The sequence below is a fragment of the Leishmania panamensis genome (assembly GCF_000755165.1).
Source record: "Leishmania panamensis strain MHOM/PA/94/PSC-1 chromosome 35 sequence".
Lineage (NCBI taxonomy): Eukaryota > Euglenozoa > Kinetoplastea > Trypanosomatida > Trypanosomatidae > Leishmania > Leishmania panamensis.
In genome coordinates this window covers 21,557-45,497 of record NC_025882.1, presented here as the reverse complement: position 1 = coordinate 45,497, position 23,941 = coordinate 21,557, and the positions used below count along the sequence as shown (strand labels likewise).

The 23,941-nt window shown below is 56.1% G+C and overlaps 9 protein-coding genes across 9 annotated transcripts, besides 1 other annotated feature; all 9 read left to right on the top strand.

The window, feature by feature from the left end:
* Positions 1–586: 586 nt before the first annotated feature.
* Positions 587–1,054, top strand: LPMP_350170 (hypothetical protein; the record flags this gene model as incomplete). Its single annotated transcript, XM_010704655.1, has 1 exon — positions 587–1,054. The coding sequence occupies one exon, from the start codon at positions 587–589 to the stop codon at positions 1,052–1,054; it is 468 nt and encodes a 155-aa protein (XP_010702957.1).
* A 1,784-nt stretch (positions 1,055–2,838) lies between these two features.
* LPMP_350160 (hypothetical protein) lies at positions 2,839–3,696 on the top strand (the record flags this gene model as incomplete). Its single annotated transcript, XM_010704654.1, has 1 exon — positions 2,839–3,696. The coding sequence occupies one exon, from the start codon at positions 2,839–2,841 to the stop codon at positions 3,694–3,696; it is 858 nt and encodes a 285-aa protein (XP_010702956.1).
* Positions 3,697–4,269: 573 nt separating this feature from the next.
* Positions 4,270–5,727, top strand: LPMP_350150 (fructose-6-phosphate2-kinase/fructose-2,6-bisph os phatase-likeprotein; the record flags this gene model as incomplete). The annotated part of the gene is made up of 1 exon (XM_010704653.1): positions 4,270–5,727. One exon carries the CDS (start codon positions 4,270–4,272, stop codon positions 5,725–5,727), a length of 1,458 nt encoding a protein of 485 aa, XP_010702955.1.
* A 632-nt stretch (positions 5,728–6,359) lies between these two features.
* Positions 6,360–6,900: a repeat region.
* Positions 6,901–7,857: 957 nt separating this feature from the next.
* Positions 7,858–9,783, top strand: LPMP_350140 (hypothetical protein; the record flags this gene model as incomplete). Its single annotated transcript, XM_010704652.1, has 1 exon — positions 7,858–9,783. One exon carries the CDS (start codon positions 7,858–7,860, stop codon positions 9,781–9,783), a length of 1,926 nt encoding a protein of 641 aa, XP_010702954.1.
* An 834-nt stretch (positions 9,784–10,617) lies between these two features.
* Positions 10,618–11,721, top strand: LPMP_350130 (hypothetical protein; the record flags this gene model as incomplete). The annotated part of the gene is made up of 1 exon (XM_010704651.1): positions 10,618–11,721. The coding sequence occupies one exon, from the start codon at positions 10,618–10,620 to the stop codon at positions 11,719–11,721; it is 1,104 nt and encodes a 367-aa protein (XP_010702953.1).
* An 826-nt stretch (positions 11,722–12,547) lies between these two features.
* On the top strand, positions 12,548–13,519 carry LPMP_350120 (mRNA capping methyltransferase, putative; the record flags this gene model as incomplete). Its single annotated transcript, XM_010704650.1, has 1 exon — positions 12,548–13,519. The coding sequence occupies one exon, from the start codon at positions 12,548–12,550 to the stop codon at positions 13,517–13,519; it is 972 nt and encodes a 323-aa protein (XP_010702952.1).
* A 789-nt stretch (positions 13,520–14,308) lies between these two features.
* LPMP_350110 (hypothetical protein) lies at positions 14,309–16,858 on the top strand (the record flags this gene model as incomplete). Its single annotated transcript, XM_010704649.1, has 1 exon — positions 14,309–16,858. The coding sequence occupies one exon, from the start codon at positions 14,309–14,311 to the stop codon at positions 16,856–16,858; it is 2,550 nt and encodes an 849-aa protein (XP_010702951.1).
* A 1,131-nt stretch (positions 16,859–17,989) lies between these two features.
* On the top strand, positions 17,990–19,864 carry LPMP_350100 (DNA damage repair protein, putative; the record flags this gene model as incomplete). Its single annotated transcript, XM_010704648.1, has 1 exon — positions 17,990–19,864. The coding sequence occupies one exon, from the start codon at positions 17,990–17,992 to the stop codon at positions 19,862–19,864; it is 1,875 nt and encodes a 624-aa protein (XP_010702950.1).
* A 742-nt stretch (positions 19,865–20,606) lies between these two features.
* LPMP_350090 (hypothetical protein) lies at positions 20,607–23,774 on the top strand (the record flags this gene model as incomplete). Its single annotated transcript, XM_010704647.1, has 1 exon — positions 20,607–23,774. One exon carries the CDS (start codon positions 20,607–20,609, stop codon positions 23,772–23,774), a length of 3,168 nt encoding a protein of 1,055 aa, XP_010702949.1.
* Positions 23,775–23,941: the final 167 nt, after the last annotated feature.

Below are 23,941 nucleotides of genomic sequence, written 5' to 3'. Positions count from 1 at the left end.
GAGGATGAATCTCTGTAGGCTTTTGTTATGTCTAAGGTGGAGTTTCAGTCGTAATGTGGATGTGTGTAGTTTTACCTGACGATGCGAGTGCTGTTTTGGTTTTTCTTTGTGTTCTGTTTTGTGTGGCTAGCGGTTTTTCAAGCATTCTCGTTTTTTCTCGGGGTTATTCATGCTGGCCTTGCTGTGTGTGAGATTTAGGGAGCACAAGAGAAGCTGCGGAGCTGTGTTGTCATGCGCGTAACATATAGTGCTTGACAGTCATGTTTTGTGTTTGTGACTGCACGTAGTGGTGAGGTAGCCTAGCTGTTGGCTTGCGGATGCAGTGAAATGCTGGCTGCGTATTCTTCGCACTCTTCTTGGAGCTGGTGAGAGGGCAGATGTGTGCACGTGACATGACCTCCATGGCTGCGTCTTCGACAGTCGTGTTCATCGATGTTGTCTACCTTCTGGACTTTCTTGTCGTGATTTTTTATGCGCGGTCGTGTAGTGCTGCGCAAAATTGGGGATGTGACTTTGTGGAATTTTTTCAGGTCGCATTTCTTTTCTTGCTTCTCTGTATTGGGGGACGGCAAGTCAAGAAGACGAGATGAGTGACACCGCGCATTTTACTCGTGTGAAGGCCATCCCCGAGACACTGAACCCCATTACAGGACGGAGTGTCTATTATGGGATGCGGCCGTGGCGGTGCGACGATCGATTTCAAGATTGGCTCAAGTCTTTCACGTGTTTTGACTCAGTTAGCGTGCAATACAACCTGCTGAAGCTTTTTTTTCAGTGTGCCCGATCCGAAGAAGGACAGGAGCCTATCGACAACTACCATAGACTCGGTCGAGGGGAGGTTATGTATTACGTGGAGCGTTACCGCACTGGCATGATGCGGACTGGGGTCTGGGAGACATACCCGTATGACCAAAATGAGCTCCGTCGGGTCGCAGAGGAGGATGGATTGAAAATGCGAGTTTGGCGTCACCAGCGGGAACTTGAGATGGAGTCGAAGGAGGGCAAGATTGATGATGTGCTGCAGATGAATGTCATGCGGCGGGGCAAGTCCTGATCAAGTGGGCGGCATGTACAATGTCTCCTCCACCTTTTCACTCTTTGCTGCGCGAAACGGCTTACCTACTACGTGAGTTTTCTGTTTTGCAGTGTTCGAGCGTACCTTCTTCCGCGATTGATAGCACAATACAACACACACTCGTGTGTGCGGTATTGTGGTGTCGGTGATGATGATGCGATTCTGTCTTGAGAGTTAAAAAGGAAAGCATCCTGCTAGCGTACCTCGCAATCGATGGCAATCGCGGCTCCTCGCGTGTGCCCCTTGCACACCTAAAGCTTCATCTCAGAATAGCGTTGACCGCGAACGCCTTCGCTCCTGATTCTGTGTGTGCCGATGATATGAAAGTACGCTGATTCTCCGCCCTGCTGAAGTGCTGCGTGCACGCTTGTAAATACACGGAGAGGACTCAGCGCTTCATGTGCTCCTTCATTTTCCCCTTCTCATTACGCCGCCTGCTTTCCTCGTGGACTTGTTTGCTCCCGTGTGATGGCGCTCACTCGCACTTCTTTGAAGTATGCCTCCCGTACAGCTCACCATTTACAGCGCCGGGGTAACGCTGTGGCACTGTCGCTTGACACGATGCTGAAGTGTCGGTTAAATGCGTATACCATGGATTGCATGGGCTGATTTGCGGTCGTGCCGCGCAGGTGTAGATTTGGAGCTCGACTGGCAGGGCCACACTTCGTGGCTTGGCGACGGAGACAGTGACGGTGCTGCAGAGGAATTTGCGGCCGACATCTCGGACGAGGCTGTGCATAGCCTCAAGGTGTTGCTTCTAGCTCCAAGTGTGTGCTTTCCTGCGCCAGTGCTTGTGTGTCATGCAGGGACTGCAGCCGACCGACTCATCGCAAGTCAAAGCGACACTGCGGCACAGCTATGCAACGCAGGTGGCTTGCGGTCACCCATGACAGACCTTTGTCGGTCCTTCTTCTTGAATGAACCGCTGAGTAGCTGCGAGACGTGGAAGCGACCTCCTCCAGCTGTTTACGCAGGCATCAACGTGGCTACGGCAACATGTTCCGGCTCCTGTTTAGTCGTGTGGACCTCTTGAATGGATGGTGCCCCCGTTTTCCTGGTCTGTCTGCTCCTGTGCTTGTTTGTGTGCGTTCCGGTTTAGTAGTACTGCGAGGAAAAGATTTAACAGTCGTCCGAAGAGCGAACACCGGAAGTGAAAAGAGATGGGAGAGATCAGAGGGATAGGAGAGAGTGTCTCGGCCATAGTGTCGCCGTGTTGGGGTGTTTGGTGCCTCTTCTTTCTTCGTCGCTTCATCGCACCATTGACATACCGGTGGTGATGTTTCTCTTAATCTCATTGATGTGTGGCATTCCCCCTTCTCCCAGTGTCTCTATCGTGTGCCTCCTTGCAACGCCCAGCTGCACACTGGAGGCAACCGACAAGGATGAGTCTTGATGCAGCATGTATAGGTGAAACTGAGCTTTAGCGCCTTCTTGACTTCTCGGCACCATGAGTTTATTCCTCACCCAGACATCTTGTTCTCTCGCCTCGTGGTCCCTGTCTCCAACACGCAGTTTCTGCTTCTGACTCTCTCTATCATCTCTACCTGCCTCTTGTGTTGTCTCCGCCTTTTCTTGCCCGCTCCATATGCGCACTTATCATTTCTGTATTACGTGGTGCTGCGCTCTACACATTATCTGGACACGTCGATTTTGTGTCTCGCCCCCATCGTGAAGTAGTGGGACGCTTTTATGTGTGTTAGCCCAACCGCACGCTGCGTACCTTTCTCTTTCCCCGCATATCACAGAGATCGTGCCGACCAACTATGCTGCAGTTTCTGGCGAGCGCCTGCATACTGTTCTTGGTGCTGCTCTGCGTCACCACTGTGCGAGGTATCGGTGAGCTGCAATATGGAACGTGGGATGTGAGCACTCTTTTACCAGGGCGTGGTGCTGTGCAGCCCAACTACGAGCTAACGGTGCAGCCAGAGAAGTGGACGGTTAGGGAGAGGGACGCTGGCCGCATCGGTCGCTTTTTCGACTACGCTGCTGCGCGTGTTGGGCTTGTTTACGCTGGTGTCCCCAGCAGCGAACATGCGGTGTGCCGCATGCCCCCGTCCTTGGCACTCAAGCTTGCCGCTGTCCGTACTGACGACGGCATTCGGCTCGAGTGCCAGACAGTGTGGTTTTCCGCGTTCGCATTGCGCTCATTTGAGATGGATGGTCTTCTGCATCGCCGCTTTGACCCTGCTGAGCCGCTGTACAGCGCCGAAAACGGGAGCTGCCTTTCCACCCCATGGCGGGTGCAGGAGCTCTTCGTAGCAAGGATGGGAGAAGGCGTGTTGCTGCTCACCGGCGTTCTCGTCGGCGGCACATCAGACACGCGGGAGCCGTGCAACGTATATTTGGAGGTCAGACATCGCCCTATCTCGTCGGCGAAGGATTTGTCGTCGGCAAACGCCTATGCCCCCGTCACGATGCTCCTTGTTGTCGTTGCTGTGCGCCTGCTACCGCGTTATATTTTGACTCGAAGAGGTCAATTGGACAAGACGAGTTACCGCGGCAAGAATCCCGCCAACTTGACACCAGCTCAACGCCTCCAGCTGCTGCGTCAGCAAAAGGAGATCATTGAAAAGATGAAGGCGGAGGATCGCGCCAACGCAGCCAGAGGTACTGCAGTCTAACGCGTCCGCCTCCGAAGCTTCGCGTAACATCTAGGTTCTCCTGCTCAGGGCTAACCCCTCTGCTCAGTGCGCCACAGAGAAGAAACACGCCAAGCTACACGCGCTTCGTGGGGAAGGAGTGGTAGGTGGCGCGGAGGTCGGTGAGTAGAGGGGCGAACTCTTTCTGAGACACAAACAGCGTACTCGCATGTCGAGACAAGGTGCGGGGACATCAGCTTCCCCTTACCGTGGGTGGTCCCACTTGCATCCGTTTTTCGTTCTGTCCTGTGGAGGTGGTGTGCGTTGCTTCTGCAAGCGAGAACTGGACATGCAGAGTGGTCAGGGCACACGAGTACGTATTTCAGCAGCATCACTCTCCCCCCTTTCCTTTCGGCGCACACTTCTCGTATCCCCCCACCCCCTGAAAGACACGCCCACGTGCTTATGTGCACCTTCTCACCCGCCTTCTTCCTCGTCTTTTGTCACCGCTTCTTTGCTCGCTTGTGTGTCTTGCGCAATGCAGTGGCATTTGCTTTTACATTCGACCGTAGGAGCGTGTGATGGTGAGGGAGAGACTTTCACTGAGCTTCGCAGATGGTCCTCGTGCAGCTGAGGGCGTCGAACATATGTGATGTGGACGACGCAAAGGAAACAAACACAATCGACTTTAGGCACATGGTGGGGGTGGAGTACCACACTCCGCGAGAAGTGGTACGCCCACCGCCGTCTCTGACAGGCACCGAAGCCCATCATATGGCGATGACAAGCACGGGTTTATACAGGTTCTCCAATGCGACGAGTCCAGTTGTCATCTTCGTCAGCTCCGAGGAGCGGTGCAGCTTGTCGGCGCGGTTCTTTTGCACCCGTTTCGTGCACTACTTCCGGTGGATAGGCGAGAGCGTACAGCTGTTTGTGGCCTCCAAGAACTTTCAAGATCACCGTCCGGCGCCGTACGCCAGGCAACGGGATATATGGCTTCAAGAAAACCACCGCTGTGTGTCGGCTGCCTTGAGCTACTTCGACTCAGATCCGAAGCTGGGCTTTGCTGCCACTCCTGTCGCTGTTATTTTTACTGACTGTGACTGTGCAGATGCCCGCCGATCTCTGGTGAGTGCTCTCCCCGCTGATCGCTCCTTTCTGATCCGGTACGTGCGGTTTTCGGAGGAGTGGGAGAGCCACAGATGCAACTCATATCGCTTTATCGACGTTAGTCTTCAGCGGCAGGCACTGCGCGCGTCGCGGAGCAGCGGTAGCATCGTCTGCTCTAGCCTCACCAGATTCCTTAATAGCATGCTACCGACGCTATATCAGCTCTACTCTGAGGAGCCGCAGGAAGGCGCGCCAGGTGACACACTCAAGTCGTTCCCGCCGATCTTCTTCACCCGGCACGGGCAATCCGAGTACAACATCGAGGACCGACTCGGCGGAGATCCGGACTTGACGGAGACCGGTTGCGTCGACGCCGAGGACATTGCCCGTTTTTTTGAGCTTCAAGTCAAGACGAATGTAAACTTGTTTGAGTTTCGCACCACCGTGTGGGGGGAGGACGACGACTTTGAGGTGTGGTGCAGCCAGCTGCGACGGACTCAGCGCACAGCACAGCCCACTGCCGACATACTGTCCCACGGTGTTCTCAAACCATTCAAGTCGCTCAACGAGATTCATGCTGGCATCTGCGAGGATATGACCAACGAGGAAGTAAAGTTGCTCTACCCTTTCATTCAGCTCTTTCGGCACACAGACAAGGTCGGTTTCCGCTATCCGGACGGCGAATCATACGTTGACCTTGTCCGCCGGCTCACACCATTGTTGAATGACTTGAACAACTGCAGGAAGTGTGTTGTAGTTGTTGCACACCAAGCCGTCCTCCGTACGATGCTCTCTTTCTTTGGAGGACGGCCGGTAGAAGAGGCCGTCCATGCCCCATGCCCACAGAGGACCATTTGGGTGTGCACAATGAACCGCCTCGGCGAACCGCGGCTGGCTGAGATTGCTTTGTCGCCTCGCCAGAGTCAAGACGAGGGACCCGGGGTTTCCTGGGAAGGCTGGTAGGCTGTCCGGCTGAGGTTCCGGTTTTAGCGTGTGCCTGCGTTTGTGTGGATGTGTGCTTATTAGTGGGACCCTCCCTGTCACCTGCGTGTGCTGTGCTGTTGTGCACTATTCCCTTTCGCTTTTTTGCTGATTTTGGTTGCAAAGCTGCCTCCCTCATCTTCGCACTTCTGTGCACGCATTTCGGCTCATTTCTTTTCGGCGATTCTGCTAGAAGTGCTGCACGCTCTCACTTCTTTGTTCACTTCTTACTCTCTCCCCATGCTCGCGGGCTCATGCATACTCGCACGCACATCTGAATATAACCTGTCATTTTCGCTCTTATTACTGCTGATCAATCTCGGTGTTGTACTCCGCCGTTCACCAAAGTGTGGTCTGCTAAGGCACTGCGGGGCTGTTGCTCAACTCCTCTCGCAGTTCTTTGGTTACATGTACGCAAGTGCACTCTCACTAGACCCCGGAGGACACAACAGCTGCGCGACTTGAACGGAAAGCCTTCGTCTGTGCGACGGTTGATAAATGTGTCTATGGCTGGCGGAAGGGTGATGTGGACTGAATGAGAGGGAGAGGCAGAATAGTGATGACGCTTCGGTAATGGTTTCCTGTACATTTTTGTTTTTATTCTACATTGTTTTCCGATGACGGGGCGCATATTAGCCTACTATCAGGAACCACTACACACGCTGTGCGGAGAAGCCAAGGAGCCACCACCCCGATTCCTGCCAGTGCCGAGCCACCTCTGGCGGTGTCAGGGTCAAGTGCCCACGACGCAGGGGTGGAGGGGCGGGTGGGGCGATGTAGCGCTGCGGATGTCGGCGGTCAGGCTCTGGATGGCGTGGCATCGGAGCGGCCTGTGACGGTGGACAGGACTACGCCACCCACATGATGGGTGGGGTGTCAGCGCGACTCGAGCGCACTGCACCCGGCCCTCGCTGTCCACTGGTGCGGGGAGCCTGGGCCACCCCGAGCGGGACGCACCGGGTGGCGACCGGCAGAGAGCGGTGGGTGGGTTGAGTCTGAGGCCGTGGTCGTGCTCCGATAACTGGAGCTGCATTACTGCAACGCGTGTCTAGCGCTGCTTCGCACCAGGCGGTGGGGCCTGTTGACAGGCTGGGGCCGGGGGTGGGGTTGAACTCATGTTGCACCTGGGAGAATGGACACGTTGACGAAAGCAAAGCCAAAAAACTCTGCGTTGTCTCCGCACGCATAGGCGCATGCGCGTCCTCTTTTGGGGCCCTTTTTTCTCGTTCGTGCCGAGTTGCGTGCTGGCGGCGCTCTCCTCTCTCTTTCAAACGGCGAGGGCGGCCACGGCCACTCGTCGCCCTCGCCGTTTGAAGGAGGAAGCCGAGGATTCTTCCAGAGCCGTACGCGTTGCCAAACGGAAAAGGCTGACAAGCACCACCCTCTCGGTTCATGCTGCGTGTGTGCTGTGTGACGAGAACGGCGAGGATGGTCTAAAAGGGGGTGGGCGGGAAAGCGTGCGTTGAGGACATGTCGTCCAAGGCGCGGCGGGCCCCATGCATACGTTCTCCCTTCTTGACCTGTGATGGTAAGAGGGATGAGTGCGAGGACCTGGCACGATAGTGCGGGGTCTAAGTGGAGTCCCCCCTTCTCTCTTGTCTTGTAAAGCACACCCTCCCGCCGTTTTTCTATTTGATTTGTTCTCTATTACGCTTCTCCAACTCCTCATCTGTACCTCTTCCGCACGTTTGATGTTTCCACAAACACGCGCGCCGGGTCGTTCAGCATACGTTGTGGCACCTCATCCACCACACCGTTGCCGCATGGAAGGAGGAGCACACTCACTCGAAAGAGACGGTGGTCGATAATGAACTGGATCTGCAGGGCCACCGAGAAGACATGGAAATAAAGAGAGAGACGTGTGTGACTCAATCGTCAAGGCGACGCACAGAGCATCATCGGTGAGGAGAGGTCGACAAACCGACTTGCAACAACACTAACAGGGTGCATTGTTTCTTTCTTGTCTATTGCCGGCCTTCTTAGCACCCCTTTTCACACTTGAGGCTGTGACCCACCGAGGAAGGGCACGGGTACACCAGCAGCCCCCACTCTGCGGAGAGAGACGATCGTTTTTTTTTTTTTACTCAGCAAAAAGGAGAGCGGCGAGGCAGTATGTTCAAGCAGCTCAAACAGACCGTGGCGTCCGCCATTTCCTCCAACCCTCTCTACGAGTACGTACTGGACACCTCTGGTACTACCCTTTGTGGGCGCAACAACTTGTTCGAGAAGTGCGACGCGGTGGTGCGCGCGAGTGGAAAGAAGGTTACTATCTTTACCCTGCGAATAAAGAGGATGCTGGAGTGCTGCAGCGCTGACGAGGCGCTCGCGATCATTAAGACTGTAAAGAACAGTGTCGCACTGCTGACTCTCATGCGCCACCCCGGCATCCTCAGCATCGACGGTCAACTTGTCGAGAGCAAAAGCAAGATATGGTTTGTGACGGAGCGAGTGTCGATGGTGCTCACGCCGGAGACTGTTCATGGACTCCCTCTTCAGGTGAAGCTGCTGGGACTCTGCCACTGCGCCGAGGCCATTCGATTCCTGCACGAGAGGGCAGAGATTCTTCTCTTCAACTTCGCCTTTTCTTCCATCTACGTAGCCGAGGACAACAAATGGAAGATCGGCGACCTCTGCTTCGCTATGCCGCGCGCCCAGCTCAACGCTCCGCCACCGTCGCCCTTCCCTTTCCACAGCGTGGCAGCGCCGCTACTGGACTACCTGCCGACAGAGTACGTAGACTTTTGCACTAAGCAGAGCGATACCGCCCACAGAGACCTCTTTTCCGCTGAAGCTGCGCCGCTCGTGTACCCGGACAGCGACACGTACGGGTTTCTCGTGGTTACGGTAGAGGCCTTGGAAGAGAAGCGGCTCTTCCACTGCAGCGGAAACCCACGAGAGCAGCAGCGGCAGCTGAGCTCCGTTGAGGCGCTCATGTCGCGCTACTTTCCCGCCGGGGCGTTGCGGCTCCCACGTCCGCCGATTGCGACGGTCATCAGCACCGGCCCCTTCGCGACGCCGGACATGAAGACGCTCACTGCTTTGCTCTCCTTCGACATCCTCGACAATGACACGCGCTTTAGACTACTAAAGGCGCTCTACGACGGCCTCACTCAGAGCGGCTTTTGCGAGGCTGTCATCCTGTCAGATATTGTGCCTCTCATGCTGCGGGAGAGTAAGATGGATGCTATGCTTCGCTTTGCGCTGCCGATACTTCTGCTGTGCGCTGGCACCCTCTGTGCCGACAACTTTTCTCGCGCCTTACGGGAGTACTTCGTGTCGCTGCTAACTGCCATTATTCGAGCCCCGTCTCTACAGCGGCTGGCGGTGTACGCCGAACAACTTCTACAGAGGCGTGAGAGCATCCAAAAGCACTTTGCCAGTGTGGAGGACAGAGCAACGTTCATTGTTCCTCTCATCATGAAGTTGATGCAGAGCGACGGAAATGAGCGCCTCCAGAAAGGTAGCCTGGAGTGGCTTCGCGACGTACTGATACAGACCCCCACCATCAATCTCGACTTGCCAAACGACATAGCCACTCGTTTGCTCCACGTCGCCTCGTCAAACGCAGACTTCTTTTCACTCGCCTTTCAGTGCCTCGAGAAGATCCTCACATTGGCCACGACAGAGACTAAAATGGAAGTAGAAGTGAGCCTGACGCGAGACATCTCCAATGCCACCCTCTCGTTGACAACAGTGCAGCAGGATTACATACTGAACCTCCTGAAGAGCATACAGGAGAAGATGTCCCCAGAGCATCGCGCTATCAGGTCGATCCCGCTCCTGTGTCCTCTGCTCCTTCACACCAATGGAACCATGCGGCAGTTTGCTGTTGCGTCGATTGTCGGGTACGCGCAACTGTTTGGCAGCGGCCCAACGCCACCGCTACCATCCAGCGGCGCCTCCGTTTCCTCCTCAGCGGCGCATTCTGCAGCACCGCTTGCACTCACGGCTCCCTTGACGCGATCCACACAGTCTCCTTCAGCCGCGCAGCCAGCAACGCGCGCAAACGATGACGTCTTTGCGTCGCTGTTTTCCTAACGGTGTACCACATCGACTCGATTACACGTGCCAAGCTTCTACTCTGAGTGCAGGAACCCCCACCCCCCACCCCCACACACATTCTCCCCTTGCATAGTGAAACCACGCAACACAGTTGTGACGCGCGGCTATTACTCAGCCGCTGCTCCCCTCCCCACCGTTGCCGCCACCACCGATTTTGGTTGTCTTTTGTTTTCCACCTTTCTGTTTCCTCTCTTGTATTTGCACGTCGAAGCCGAGCATCGTCGTGCAAAGTGAGGTGTGCATGACGCGCTGGCGTAGCAAGAGAGAAGGAGAGAGAGAGACGCTTCTCTCTCTCTCTGCTGCCTCCGCCATTGCGGTGAGCTACAGTGCTGCGCTTGTGTGGAGGGCAGCAGGCGGCGCAGTCTCATCCTGTCCCACGTACTCGAGCACACCGACCCCCACAGGCAATCAAAGAGACGCATTCCATTAATATTTTCTCCTTTCTTGCATGCAGCAGTGAGGCGCAGTTGTGCGGATGTGATGGCCAGTCCGACCCTCACCCTGACCTCTCGCATCTTTGCGCTTCACCCGACGAGCCGATTTCCCTCTTCCCGTTTCCGCTTCATGCCTATTCCTGCCCTTCTCCCTCGCTGCCATTCATTCACAGCATACCTCACCACTCGTTTTTCTGAACTCCCGCAGTTTGGCACATTGATAGCGGCACATAAGTAAGAACGACGGAACTGCCGACGAGCAAAGAAAAAGCGAGAGCAACGACTGTGATGGGTTGTGTAGCGGCAGCGACGCTGCAGTACTCCACACACACAAACAGCAGCGACTCGCTTAGCTTACGCGTGTAGGCACGCCGCGATGAGCAGCGAAGAGAGGGAGACAGAGGCGCCGAATGTTAGCGAGCCTGCGGCGTTGGTGAAGCTGCCGGCTGAGATTTCTTCGTCATCTGAGGATAGTGACAGCGACACGTATACTATCTGTCAGAGTCTGTTCGATGCCCTGGTGGCCCGGGGGTTTAGCGAAAATGCCATCAAGAAGTCTATTGTTGCCGGCTGCATCGACGAAGCTACGTGCACCCAATGGATACAGATGCACGAAGGACACGCAGAGCTGGACACCGCGCTCGAGGATGGCTTCAAGGTGATCATCAAAGCGAAGCGCGTCTTGACCGAGGCAGAGCGCGAGGCCAAGGTGATGGAGCTGCAGGAGCGCGTGAGGCGAAACAAGGAGGAGGAGAGGCTGGAGCTGCAGCGTAAGGAGCGGGAGCGTCTAGAAATGGGCCGAAGAATGGTGCGAATGAAGAACGAGATGGAGGAAGTGCGGTGCAAGATGAATGTGGAAGAGGTGCAACGCGAGAACGCCGCCGACCTAGAAGCAAAGCGGCGCGTCAAAATTCAAATCATCGCTGACCGACTGGAACGTAAAGGACACACCAGGGATGAGGCGCTCGCGCTAGCAGAGAAGGAGTTTGAGCAGGCAGCGGAGAAAGCTCGCGCGGAGGCGGTGGAGAAGCTGAAAAAGCTACAGGAGACGCAGGTTCCCGAGCCGAGGGCCACCTTGTCGAGTGACGGTGCATGGAACTTGTCCGCCATCACGGCCGCCTCACACACTCAGAATATGCTGGAGGGACTCTTTGCGGGAGAGGTCCCCGCATGTGCGCCGACGCTCGTCGACGGTATGCGCAAACGCACACCTGCCGATCGAACGGGTGAGTGTGTGCGTACACTCCGGCTCATCCTTGGTAACATCATAGCCGACCCGTTTGACACGAAGAAGCGCACGTTGCGCGTCTCCACAAAGGCGTTCCGTGACTCCATTCTTCCTCTAGATGAAGCGGTGCAGCTGCTGCGCTGGTGCGGGTTCGACTTATCGACTGATACTGCCGACAATCAGATCCTCTGCCTCACCACTGTTGTCATGCGTCGCCTTCACCAGGCCCTCGCGCTCCTGGGCAACGAGTAATGACTGTCGCTTGCGCCCGATTCTAGTCGAGGTCTATGCATGTGTGTGGTTCCGTGCGCAACTGTAAAGGGCCCGATACTGCTCCAGCGTGATGCGTGGGCAGTTTCTCTTTTCCTTGCAGGAAGAGCGGAGTAGAGTAGTGAACGCAGCGTGTCTGCTGTGTACGTGGTATGGCGTTTTGTTGCTTCAGTCGAGCTTCTCTTTTTCGCGAAGGGGAGAGGCAAAGAGAAAAAGAAAGGACACGCTGGCAGCGTTTGTGGCGTCTGCGCAGATATGAGGACAGCGAGTGCAGAGGATGTGAGTGCGCCTGACACATTCCTTTGAAATTGGCACCAACGGCTGACAGCTCTTCATATAAAACAGGCAAACGAGCACGCTGCTGATCCCCGCTTGGGGGGCCTTTACTCGGTGGTGTTATTCATGTGCATCGGGGAGGGTTGCGGCCGTGCTACACACGCGTTACGCTTGTCGGTGCGAACTTTCCTCTGGCACATGTTTGAAGTGGATTCTCCTCCTCCCTCTGTCTTCATTCACTGTCTTGCTCTATTGGAGTGTTTTTGAATGTACGTGTGGTGCGGTGTGTCGGTGCGTACTGCGTCTCCTGCGTGCGCGTGCGACAGCGCATCCTTCATGTCCAACTCAAAGTGCTGACCACGTCATTGCATAGCGTCGCCTTCTCGTCAGTGATCCCCTCTGTGAAGCAGCGGTTTTTGACCTCTGCGCAAGGAAGGCCTACGTACACGTATCCACGCAGGGCTAGCGACATCTGCAAATTATCCAAGCATACCCACTCAAGCACATACAGACACGCGCGCTGGGCTCGGGAATGCCAAAGGGACAGGCGGCGGCGGCATACGATGACGTGACACGAAAGCGCAAAGACGACTGGAGTAGCCAACAAGTGGCGTTTCGTCACTTCAATAACTTTGTAAAGAAGACATTAATTCAGTTTTCTCTCGATCGCGTATTGGCCAATGTGGCTGCCTCGGCATCAGAGGGAGCTGCAGTTCTCGATATTGCCAGCGGACGAGGTGGGGATATCGGCAAGTGGCTTTACATGCAAAGTTCTGCGCAGGGAGATGCTCGTGCGCCGTCATGCTCTTTGCACACCACCGTCTACGACTGCTACGACATCTCCCCCGAGTGCATCAGCGAGGCGGAGAGACGGTGCAAGGAGATGATAGCCACCATGGAGAGGCCCTCGCGGTGCTGTGCCTCGTTCACCGTGGCTGACTGTTTCTCCGAGTCGTTTCTGCGAGGCACTTTACCCTCCTCCCCGCACTTTGGTCGCTACAACATCGTGTCGATTCAGTTTGCATTCCACTACGCCTGCAGGAGTCTCGATCTTGTCCGCGACGTCTTCTCGGCTGTCTCTAGCGCTCTCGCTCCAGGTGGTGTGGTGCTCATCACAACAGTTGACTTAGCGACGCTCTCCAAACGGGCGGCCGAAGGCATGATGAGCAACGAGCTGTACAGCATCACTTTCCCCAATCCGCCCGAATACACCACAGTCTCCGACGGTAGCACCTTGCTTGTCACGGGCACCGAATACCACTTTCGTCTGGAAGGCTTCGTAGACTGTCCCGAGTACGTGGTGCCGTATGATGCGGTGGTGCAAATCGCGAGTGAGGCGCAGCTGTGCCTTTGTGAGTCCATGTCGAAGCCTTTCTCCGAGTTTGTGCCGCACTACTCCGCAAACTGGAAAGCGAACAGGGGCAACAGGCTGAGTCAGGCAGAGCTGGAGCTTGTAACCTTGTACCGCACTCTCTGCTTCGAGAAACCGAATGTGGCACACTAGCCGTCGACAACTGTGCTAGAGCTGGACGACTGTAGTCACCGAGGCCACATTCCCATGAAAGTGTGCTTCACACGGGTACCTCTGTATTGGCCTGACGAGGGCGAAATTTTCTCCTCGACCATGTATTGCCGTGGTTTCTTTGCTTTGTTGGTTGTTCGTGTATGGAGCTCATTTCGTCTCTTCAGTCTCAACTCTGTAGGTCCTATCCGTACTTGTACAGAGCCGCTTTTTGTATTTATTCGAAAGCGCCAGCAACACCACGTGGTGACTCACTCACAAATTCGCACATGCCAAGCCACACAGACACAGCCGACTGGGCGCTGCGGTGGTGGTAGGGGGAGCCTGGCAGCGGCGGTGTCCAGAGGGCCTGCGCTTTTGCCGATGTCAGTTTTCCGCGGTTCGTCGGCGTCTTGAAGGGGCTGCCCTGTTGGCTTTTCTTAGGTCTGCAAGGACGGCCCGTTACGCTTTTTTTTCGCTCTGAAATGAATTCCCGCGGTGATAGCGCGCCAATGCTTCTGACTGCCCGTCACTGTTTTTCATTTCTTATTGAGCTCTCGTCTTATCCAATGCCTTGATGTCTTCCCCCGCTAACCTCTGCTCCTCTTTTCTCTTCATCTCTATGTGCGCGGCACATGTGTGCTGGGGGCTGCGGTGTACGACATCGGAGACGTAAACGCAACGGTTTCACTGTACGCACTTCTTCTCGTAGTTGGTGGTGCACTGCTGTTCGTTTCTCTGTCCCTTTTTCTCTCATCCGTATGGCAGAGCTGCAAGGAAGAATATTTTCCTATGTCATCATATCAGCTTGCGAGGCCAAGTGACGGTGCTCTGCGCACTGCTTTGCAGGCTGTGCTGGCAACATCGCAGGCACCGCCACTGGCGTCTCAGCCATCTGCAAGAAAGGTGACCTGGCGCACTCGACGCATCGTCGAGGAGCTCAAGGCGCTGAAAGGTGTTGAGGAGCTCTCCTCCTACGAAGCGGAGCTTCGAGGCCTAGTGGACGTGCAAGAGACACGGTGTCGCCTGAAGCTCGTCAACCATGCATACGAGGACGAGTGCGCCTTAAGCGGAGTGGAGGATCTTCTGGCAGGCGAAGCAGCTGAGCGCCGTGTTTTGACGAAAAATTTCTATGCTACCGTACTGCCCCCGTACGAGGTCGTTCATCTACACTTGCAGGAGGAGCTCGCGCGGCGGTCGCTGCGCTGCCGCGAGCGTGCCACCTGGCGCGCGCTGCACCTACGTGCTTACAGCTCGTGCCTCAGCCTCGCGGAGGCTGACGACCGCGCCGCACTTGGCGCGATGGAAGAGTGCTCACGCGAGGAGCTCAAGAACCGCCGCCTTATTGAGCTAGGCAGCCAGCTGCAGCGTGAACTTGTCGCTCAGAGTCGTTTTGCCGGTCACTCGCGATGTGTCGACCATTCAAAAACTGTAGAACGTGCGCGACGACAGTTGGAGTGGCAAGAAGAGATGGATCGGGTCACTGTGGAGCGACTGTCTGCACTACACATCATGCTGCTGCTGCAAAACGCCAAGGTGGATTTCTCCGCCGCGATCCAGAGAGATGTCATCCGGCTCTCCGTAGCGAGCCACGCAACAACGCAGCAGGCGCACTTGGCGGACTGCAAGGAGCGCATACTCACCTGCCTTGAGCAGGAGCAGCGACTTCGACGTATGGTAGAGGAACAGGAGCACACTGGTTTCAAGAGCGTGACGCAGGCATTTCTTCTCGGCTGGCGGGCAGTGTACAAGCAGATCACAAAGGATCCCGATGTGGCAAACGTCTTTAGCAAGATTGAGCTGCTCATTCGCCGTGACATTGTTGACCAGCGAAGGTTGGAATTTAGCTCTCTGGTACTCGCGTCTCAGGAGCAGATGTCCGTGTTGACACGGTACCAGATCGAGCGTCGGGCCTTGTGTCAGCACTACATAGACGGTGCTCGCGCCATCAGCGATGAAGAGAACAGGGAGGTAAATGACTTCTTCCGTGGCCACCACGTATGGCGGGGTGAGCAGGCTTCCCTGCATCGCGCCACTGTGCTGTCAACGGAAGAGGTGGCTGTCCGCCGCGCCATACGCGGAGCAGAGGCGCAGGAGCGGCTTGTGTACAGGCTACAGTACCTTATGGAGAGGCTTCAGCTCCAATCTAAAGAAGCACGGGGACGTGTTGCCGAGGAGGAGGAGCGCTGCCTCGATGCGCTCCGTGAGCAATACGTGCAGATCTTCTTTATTCAGGGCACGGAGACGCTCTTCGACGGCGAGCGAGTTGAGCGCATGCTCATCGAGCGCGATGAGTCGGCCGAAGCCGTCGACATGTTTCTGCCGCTGCGGCAAGCGCTTATACATTCTCTAGTATCGGACGCGTGTCGCCCTCTGTCAAGGTTGGAGGACGAATTCCGCGCACGTGTGATGGTTGAGGAGGCGCGTGATCGACGCAGCCTCATACGCCAGCAAGTGGCGCTCTCAGAAACAGTGAATCGCATTGGTCTCTTCAAACTTGAACGCAGATTTTGGCAGGACATCATCGCTGCACGAGTGTCCGCGCTGGAGGGCGACGAGCGTAGACGCCTTTGCACTTCCGCAGTGGCAGAGATGCTACTTATGCGGCAAGATGTGCTGGAGGACTGGGAGTGTGCGAGTCGACAGTATCTCTGTAAATCTGAGGCACTCGTGCGGGAAGGCCTTGCGCTCACCAACGTATTACCTGCAAGGTCATCATCGTGGTTCCTGACAGATGTGACGGACATGTGGGGCGCGTTGGAGGCGGACTGGGGCGATGCGGCATCTGATACAGCTACGTGGATCGCAAACTCGCCGCTACACGGCCCTTCCTCACTAACGTGCTCTTCAACTCTCCGCTGCGAAGATGTACTGATAGACGCGTACTTAGAGCGCGATTTGATCCACTTCATGGAGCATCGCGAGTGGTTACAGTTTGTGGACGACGCAAGGAAGACAGACTCCGCAGCGGAGAGCAGCGCCGTCGATTTGCCTTGCTGGAAGCTGCACAGTTTGTCGATGCGACTGGAGTCCCAACAGCGTGCCTCTTCCATTAACGTGTGGCACTCGGACAACTCTTTCGACGTGAGCTTTCCGCTTGTGCAGTCCTCCAATGAGGCAATTGTTAGTGGGCGCACAATATCCTTTTACGAACCAGACACAGGAGCGACGGCGGCGCTAATACAGCGCGACACTGGCGCTGGCATGGTCTTTTTCCTTATTCTGGACGACGAGGGCACAGTGCTGGCGTCTGCCACGATGGCGATCGAGATGGCGCCCATGTGCACCGCACACTTGTGTATCGCCCTTGACAACATTAGGGGATTTATTCGCCTTGTTTGAAGGCCCAGGTATGCATGTGACCGGAAAGGGCTGCGCCGCTCTCGGCAGTGCATGCGACCTGTGACATACTCATGTAAAGCTCTGTTCTTCTTTGCTGCTTTGCTGTCTTAGATGAACCGTCCGCGATGTTGGAGTGGTGTGCGGAGAGGCGCGCAGGCGCGGTTGGAATGGCTAAATTACATTGTTTCTCCGCTTGACACTCTTCTCTTCGCACCTTGCCGCCTTCGTCCGTCCACCGCTGTATCTCGCGTAGTTCGTCTGCGCCATTTTCTTTCACTTTCCGTTGTTTTTGGATTGCGCCCCCTCCCATTTTTCACTTGAGGTGTGCCATACCCCCCCCCCCACCCCAAAGTAAAGGAACGACAATGTGAGGCAACCTGCCAAATGGTCAAAGCACGGGACTGTGTTCCTGTGCTCGCGTCATCCCGGATGTCTTGGCCTTACGCGGTAGTGATATGCGCAGACGAGGATCTGTCAGTGGGAAGGATCCATCTCGAGCGAGTGCTCACGTGTTCAATAATCGAAGCTGAAATACATGATGCTCAGACACCGTTGTGCCCTGTAGTCTACTTCCATGAGCGCTTTCTCTCACGTAAGCAACATCACGCATATTTCTCCATCTGGATCGCACATTCTCCTGTTTTGTTCCTTTCTATTTCTGCCGAAATGTTGTTCTCCACGATGTGCGTAGTGCCTCTCCCTCTTATGCACTTGGCACTAGAGGGTGATTTTGCAACTTCGAGACCGCTGGCAAGGGGGGATTGCATGCATTGTGTGCGTAAGCGCGACATTAAAGCCTGCGTGAGTGCCACAGCCACATCGTTGAGTTCTCTGCCCCCTTTTCATCTCAACCCACAGGTCATTTGACCGTACCGCAATTAACGGAGGGTGGAGAGCAGTGGCGCTGTATTGGTTTGTGTGGCTTTTCTTGTGTCCTGTCTCTGGTAGGGAGGCCGGGCTCCAGGTAGATGGCACACCGTGGCGCGAGCGCTGTGCCGTTGTCTCTCCCGCGCGCAGTAGCCGCAGACATCGACCCACGACTGGTTCTCGATGAGCCGGCAAGCAATCTTCTAGGGCGAGTCTTGACGGAGCTAATCACCGCAGTTGCGGCTTCGGCTTCAACTTCTTCTCATGCGCCCACGAGTGACGGCGATGAGCCAAAGCATGCGTGATCAGGTGAACAGCCTGCAGCGCTTTCAGCAGCACTCGAGGCTTTACTTCATTGGGCAGTGGAAAACGAAGATGGAGGATGTGTTTCGTGAGTGGTTTATTGTGCACCCGGCGTGGAATCATGGCACACTGGAGCAGCAGCGCACCTTTCTCCATGTCGACATGGACGCCTTCTTCTGCTCCGTGCAGCTAGCAAAGCCAGAGTACGCTCATCTGAGGACGAAGCCGGTGGGCATCGCTGCAGGTAAGTACAACAGTGACATCTCCTCTTGCAACTACTTGGCGCGCTCGTATGGCATTCACGCGGGGATGTACGTGAACTCCGCGAAGGAGCGATGTCCAGAGCTTGTGACCCTCGGCCACGACCTCGAGGCGTGCGAGCGTGTCGCCAAGACGCTCTACCGCATCATCTTTGAGTCATTTCCGGCAAGTGTGAAGATGTCAATGGGGGTGTACAGTATTGATGAGGTGATGCTGGCGACCGACACCACTGATTACGGCTTACTGCGGTCCTTCTGCGAGGCCGTGCGCAAGGAGCTGCTCAGTACGACAGGATGCACGGCCTCATGTGGAATAGGGCCAAATATTATGCTGGCGCGCGTCGCCACGGACTGTTGCAAGCCGAATGGGATCTTAGTTGTCCACGCCAAGGACGTGCCGCAGACCATGGCGTCTCTTCCGCTTAAGTATATTCACGGTGCGGGCGAGAGCACCATGGAGAAAATCTGCCGCGCGCTGCGTGAGCAGCACGTCATAGACGAGAATACCGACGCTGGCGACGTTACGTGCGGATCTGTGCAACGACTGAGGCGAGAGGTCTTGCAGAGGATTCTTGGCAAGAGGCATGGCGAGACATTCTACCATCTTGTCCGTGGCGAGGACAGCCGCGTCGTCACTCGCACGGGCGATTCAGAGGACCAGCGGCACTTGGGCAAGCGCACTCCCAGCGTTGTTGGCTGTTCCATGAACTATGCGGTGCGCCCTGAAGATATAGACGACGTGTGGGGGATCGTGCGCCAACTCCTGGACCATGTGTGCGCCAAACTGCAGCGCGCCAATACCGTTGCCCAGGGCCTTCGTATCACACTGCTGGAACGGCATCCCCTATATCCGAAGGAGACGCAAAAGTACATGGGCCGTGGCAAGTGCGTGGAGGTGCATCTGCCAATCAAGCTCCCACATGCGATGGCGGCCGACAAGGTGGAGGTGATGGACCGTGAGATCCGGAGGGTAGTGGCTCCGTTGCTTGTTGCGTCGCGGGTCATGTCCGATGCGGAGCGGGCGGCGCAGCTGGGCCTTTCATCTAGCGAGATGGACCTCATGATTTGGACCGTCAATCTCGCGTCTCTGCGTGATATTGTCGTCTCAGATTTACGCGGCATAACGTTGCAGGCGACAGGTCTTCGACCGAAGCAGGAGGCGCCTTTCACGCTTCAGTGCCTCAGTGGGCAGCAGATGACCCTTGCAACGGGTTTCTCCAACGCGAAGCGACCGCGCACGGTGGATGCAGTGACTGTGGTAGATACCACACCCGTGCAGCGCCTATCCGATACTGTGCGTTGTAGACCGTCTCTTCACAGCAGTTTAGCCGCGACGACACTCGACGTGTTATATGCTCAACCGTGGCCACGTTGTGACAAGGCTAGAGCGGAGAGGTGGTGTCATGGCTGCAAGAGAGCCTGCCATCAGCTCGACTACCCTGCTGTGAAGGCGTATCTTCGCTGCGCCCTGGCAAAGCTCTCCGAGTGGCCCGAGCCGCAAGAAGCCGCAGAGAGCTTCCAGCAGCTGCTCTCCTTTGCGAGTGCCCATCTCCCGGCACCGCTTGACTTCTTATGAAGAGGTGTTATCCTTTCCAGGCGCTTTTACTCGCCGCAGCGCCACAGACGGCTCCACCCAAGCGTCCACATGCACCCCAACTCTTCTGCGCTGCGTCTAAAGGGGAGATTTCCTATCTGCCATCCATTTCCTTCTCGTGCCACGGAGAGCGGAGCTTACGAACAGCGAAAAAGTCACAGGAAGCGTCTCGACAGGGGGGGGTGAGTAGCTGTGGCTCTTTCCAACTTTCGCCGACGTGTGCGACAACCTTGCCATGAGCGGCGGTGTGCCGGCGGTAGCCAGGGGAAAGGGTGTGAGAGAAGCACGAACTCTTGCCGAAGGACACGGTAGATTTGGACGACGTCTATCGGTGTTCTTTGCCCCACCGATCGCACCGCCCTTTTTTGATGTTGGCGCTATTCTCTCGCTTCCCTCGCTCTCTCTCTCTCTCGCACACATTTTGCGCTGCCTACATGGGCTATGCGCCATCACACCCCTCCTCACCTACACTCCTCTGCCCACACACACGCACACACAGTGACGCTCGGCCCCGTGCACCGACAGGTAGCAAAACAGGGACGTGGGCACCGGAATTATAAGCGCTGGGTACACAGCCATTCGGAAAGAGCGAGGCAGCCCCAGCACTCACCCGCTTGATCACTCCGTCAAAAGGCGTTTCCCAAGAGCTGTGAGGGAGCAGTGCAGACGCTCTGTAGAGGCAATTTTACACAGCATCCACTTTAGGCTGCCGCGAGCAGCGAGAATGCGCGTCGCGATGGCCAGTCACATTGAGCAGGCTGCCGCTTGCTTGCGTTGCGGCAACCACAACGGAGCCGCTGCGGCGCTGCGGGAGCTGGAGGTGGGTGAAGGAGGGCGGTCCCTACAAACTGCAGTGGAGTGCCTCATGAACAAGGATGGCGTAAGCGATGACGTGTATGTTCGCTTTGTCGCATTCAAAGTGCTGGCGTATGCGCTAACACGCTGCCGCGGTGGCCGGTGGCAACAAAGCGACACGACGGTCGCCTTTCTGCTTGGGTACGCCTATCAGATGGCCGAGCAGGTGGAGACGTACACGTGGACGCCTGTAGTGTCGGAACTCGCCACAGCCACAGCTGTGGCCCTCAAGCTGGGTTGTGTCGGTGATAACCTCGACGTTTGCGCGGAGAGGGTGACGACAGCGTGCTCGGGACTCGTTGAATTGGTGCAGACCTGCACACCATCCTCCAAGGCATACCTTCATCGTATTATATGCCAATCCATCGTGGAAGAGTTTGGTCTTTTTAGCGGCGCCTCCCGCTATCGCGGACTCCCAGTGCGTGTGCACCGGCGTTGCCGCGAGTTGTTTGCCGCAGAGGACCGCTTGCCCACTCTAATCCAGGCCCTCGTTCGTGGTCTCCTCGTGTCGGTAGGCGAGTCTTCTATGTCTGTGGACAAGGGGCTGACAGCACTGGTGTCGTGCTTTGCGTGGCCGTCGCATCAGTTTTTCGAAGAGGACTCGTCGACAGAGGAGTCGTGCAGCGTGTTCTATGTCGCCCACGAGGAGTGGGATCGGCTGCTTGTCAGCGACATGGCTCTCCCGAACGGCGCTTGTGTTACTATGCATAGCGTGTTGCGCGAGTGGTACGCCTGTGGTGCTGTTAACGGTGTGCCTGTCGACCAGAAGAAGGTCATCGAGGTCATTCAGCTCTTATGCTCGTTCAAGGGCAGCGAATGGATGGAGGGGCAGACGCTGCGCTTCCTCGTGTCTTCCCTGTCGCTCTGTCTGGATGTGTTCGAGCACCTGTCCCAAGGGGCCACTGACGGAGATTTTCACCTTTTCCCGCTTTTGGCCAACGCGATCCTGCGGCTGGTGTCAAACTACGTGGAGTTTTTCTTTCACCCGCAGACGCACGCACTCATTTCGCGACTGGCGTCCTTGACGAGCTTTCTTATTCGGCGCGACACTTCGAGCAGTACAAACACTGACGTGATGTCGTGTGTGGATGAGATGTTGAGTGTCTGGTTTCACTTGACGTCGTACATTGACCGCAGCAGCTTCTCCGCAAACGCATCAGAGACGATCGCGCAAGTCCACCTTATCAGCAAAGGCTGTCAATTCATCTTCTCCACGTATCTCGACACTAAGGTGAGCACCGACGCCGTGGAGCTGGAGGTGGACTGCTTCGCTGATACGTTCACAGCTTCACACCTGCACCTCATCGCGCAGGTCGGTCGTGTTTGCGCTACCAACACATGCGAGTTGCTCATCCAATCCTTGCGGTCGTTGCGAGCCACCTTAGCGAGTATCCTCGGTGCTGGCGACACTGTTTCTCCGACGCTGCTGGAGGCTATTTGGACACTGCTGAAGATCATCGGTTTCTTCATCGCTGATCCCCTCGAGGGTGAGCAGCCCTACATTCCCCGCTGCTTTCTTGTGATGGCCTCAGAAGGCAGTCCGTTGCTGCTTCACCTCGTCAAGGAGGTGGACCCACTTCTTCCGTTGCTGCAGAACCCTGCAGTGGCGAGCCCTGCAGTGCATACGGCCTTTCTCGACATCTTCACGCACTACATCACAACGTATGTGGAGGCCGAGGAAAGCTGCGCGCTCTACATCGACGCCTTCAGCGGTGGTGCAGATATGGTTGCGCAGTCGCTCCTTGCTGTAGTGGGTGTGCTACGCGCTGCCCCCTTCGAGGAAGAGGCAACTTCTGCCGTTTGTCGTCTACTCGACTGCGTGGCCGACAAGAGCAGCCGGGTGCGTAGCTTCTGCCTCAATCAGGAGGCGTTTCAGGGATTGACGCGGACTGTGCAAGACATTCATCGATTTCGCTTTTACGGTCACACAAGGGGGCGCCTCATCGCGTTTGTCCTCGCGTGCTGTTCAGACGCGGACAGCGTGCAGGCCCATCTTCGCAAATTCACCCTCTCGCCATCTTTTGAAGCTGATGTGAACCTTGTGCTCGAGCTACTCAGCTCCTTGGCAGGGCTTTTTGAGTCACTGCACAACCAACAGGTAATTCGGTGTGTCTTTCCGACCTTGCTTGCGACAGGACAGCAGCTAATTGCCGTCTCTGCCTCGAAGTTCTGCGAGCTCGAGATTGTGATTGAGTTTGTGCAGTGTGTGCGCAACATGTTCGTCACGTGCTCACCTCTTCTAGAGGACAATGACATTCGTGCGCTACTGGACCTTGTCGTCGCGGAGCTGCGCTACTCTGTGACGGTCCTGCAGACGACCAGTGTGTGGAGGTCTGCCGACGGCGAGGCTGACAAAGCCGAGTTTATCATCTCCGCCGCGAGACTTTTGTGCTCTCTCGCGCAGTGGAAGGCATTGGACTGCTTTCTTTCCGAGGAGGACATACGTGCAGTTTCGACTGCCGTTGTAGAAACTGCTGGTGCGTTGTTGCGCGCTACGGACGAGCGGTTGCTGAGTTTGCCAAGTCTCGAGGATTGTATTTTCACCTGCATCGAGCTGTGCGCCGAGTCCTTCACCTCGGACTTTGTGTTTGCGAACTGCTCAGATGTGTTTCTCTCTGCCATGCTCTACGCTCTCAACAGTGAGCGGGTTAACATCCAACGCGTCGGCATCTCTGTCACAGCAAACGTCGCAGCCTTTTTGGAGGCTTCCACCCCACTGGTGAGCAACACCAGTGTGTGCTGCGACTTGTTGAAAGTTGTGCTGCGTGCCCTGACGTCCGGCAAAGTTTTCTGCAACAATCTGCGGCAGATAGCTCGTGTACTTCTCATTTTGGTGCGAGGTATGTCGTACGATAGTCTGGTTGCGGCGCTAGAGGCCGTGGAGAGGGAGGTCTCCAACTGCGACTCGTTTCTGGCCATCATCTTCCCAGCGCTGCAGTTGGTAGTGGAACATGTCAACACAAGCGAATCTGCCTTTGAGGAGCTCTTGCAAGATGCTCTATCATCCGTTCACGGCACTACCATCATGGGCGCCTAGCGCTACGCGCAGGGCCACGCTCAGAGATGTGAGTGAGATTTGTGGATGGAGGAGACTCTGAAGCGACGATTCTCGCCTTTTTTCTCATTTGCGCGAACAGCAGGCGTGAGAGTGGTGGCGCGTCTGAGCACTAATCGCCTAGGTTAGGTCTACTTCTTGCCTCAGTG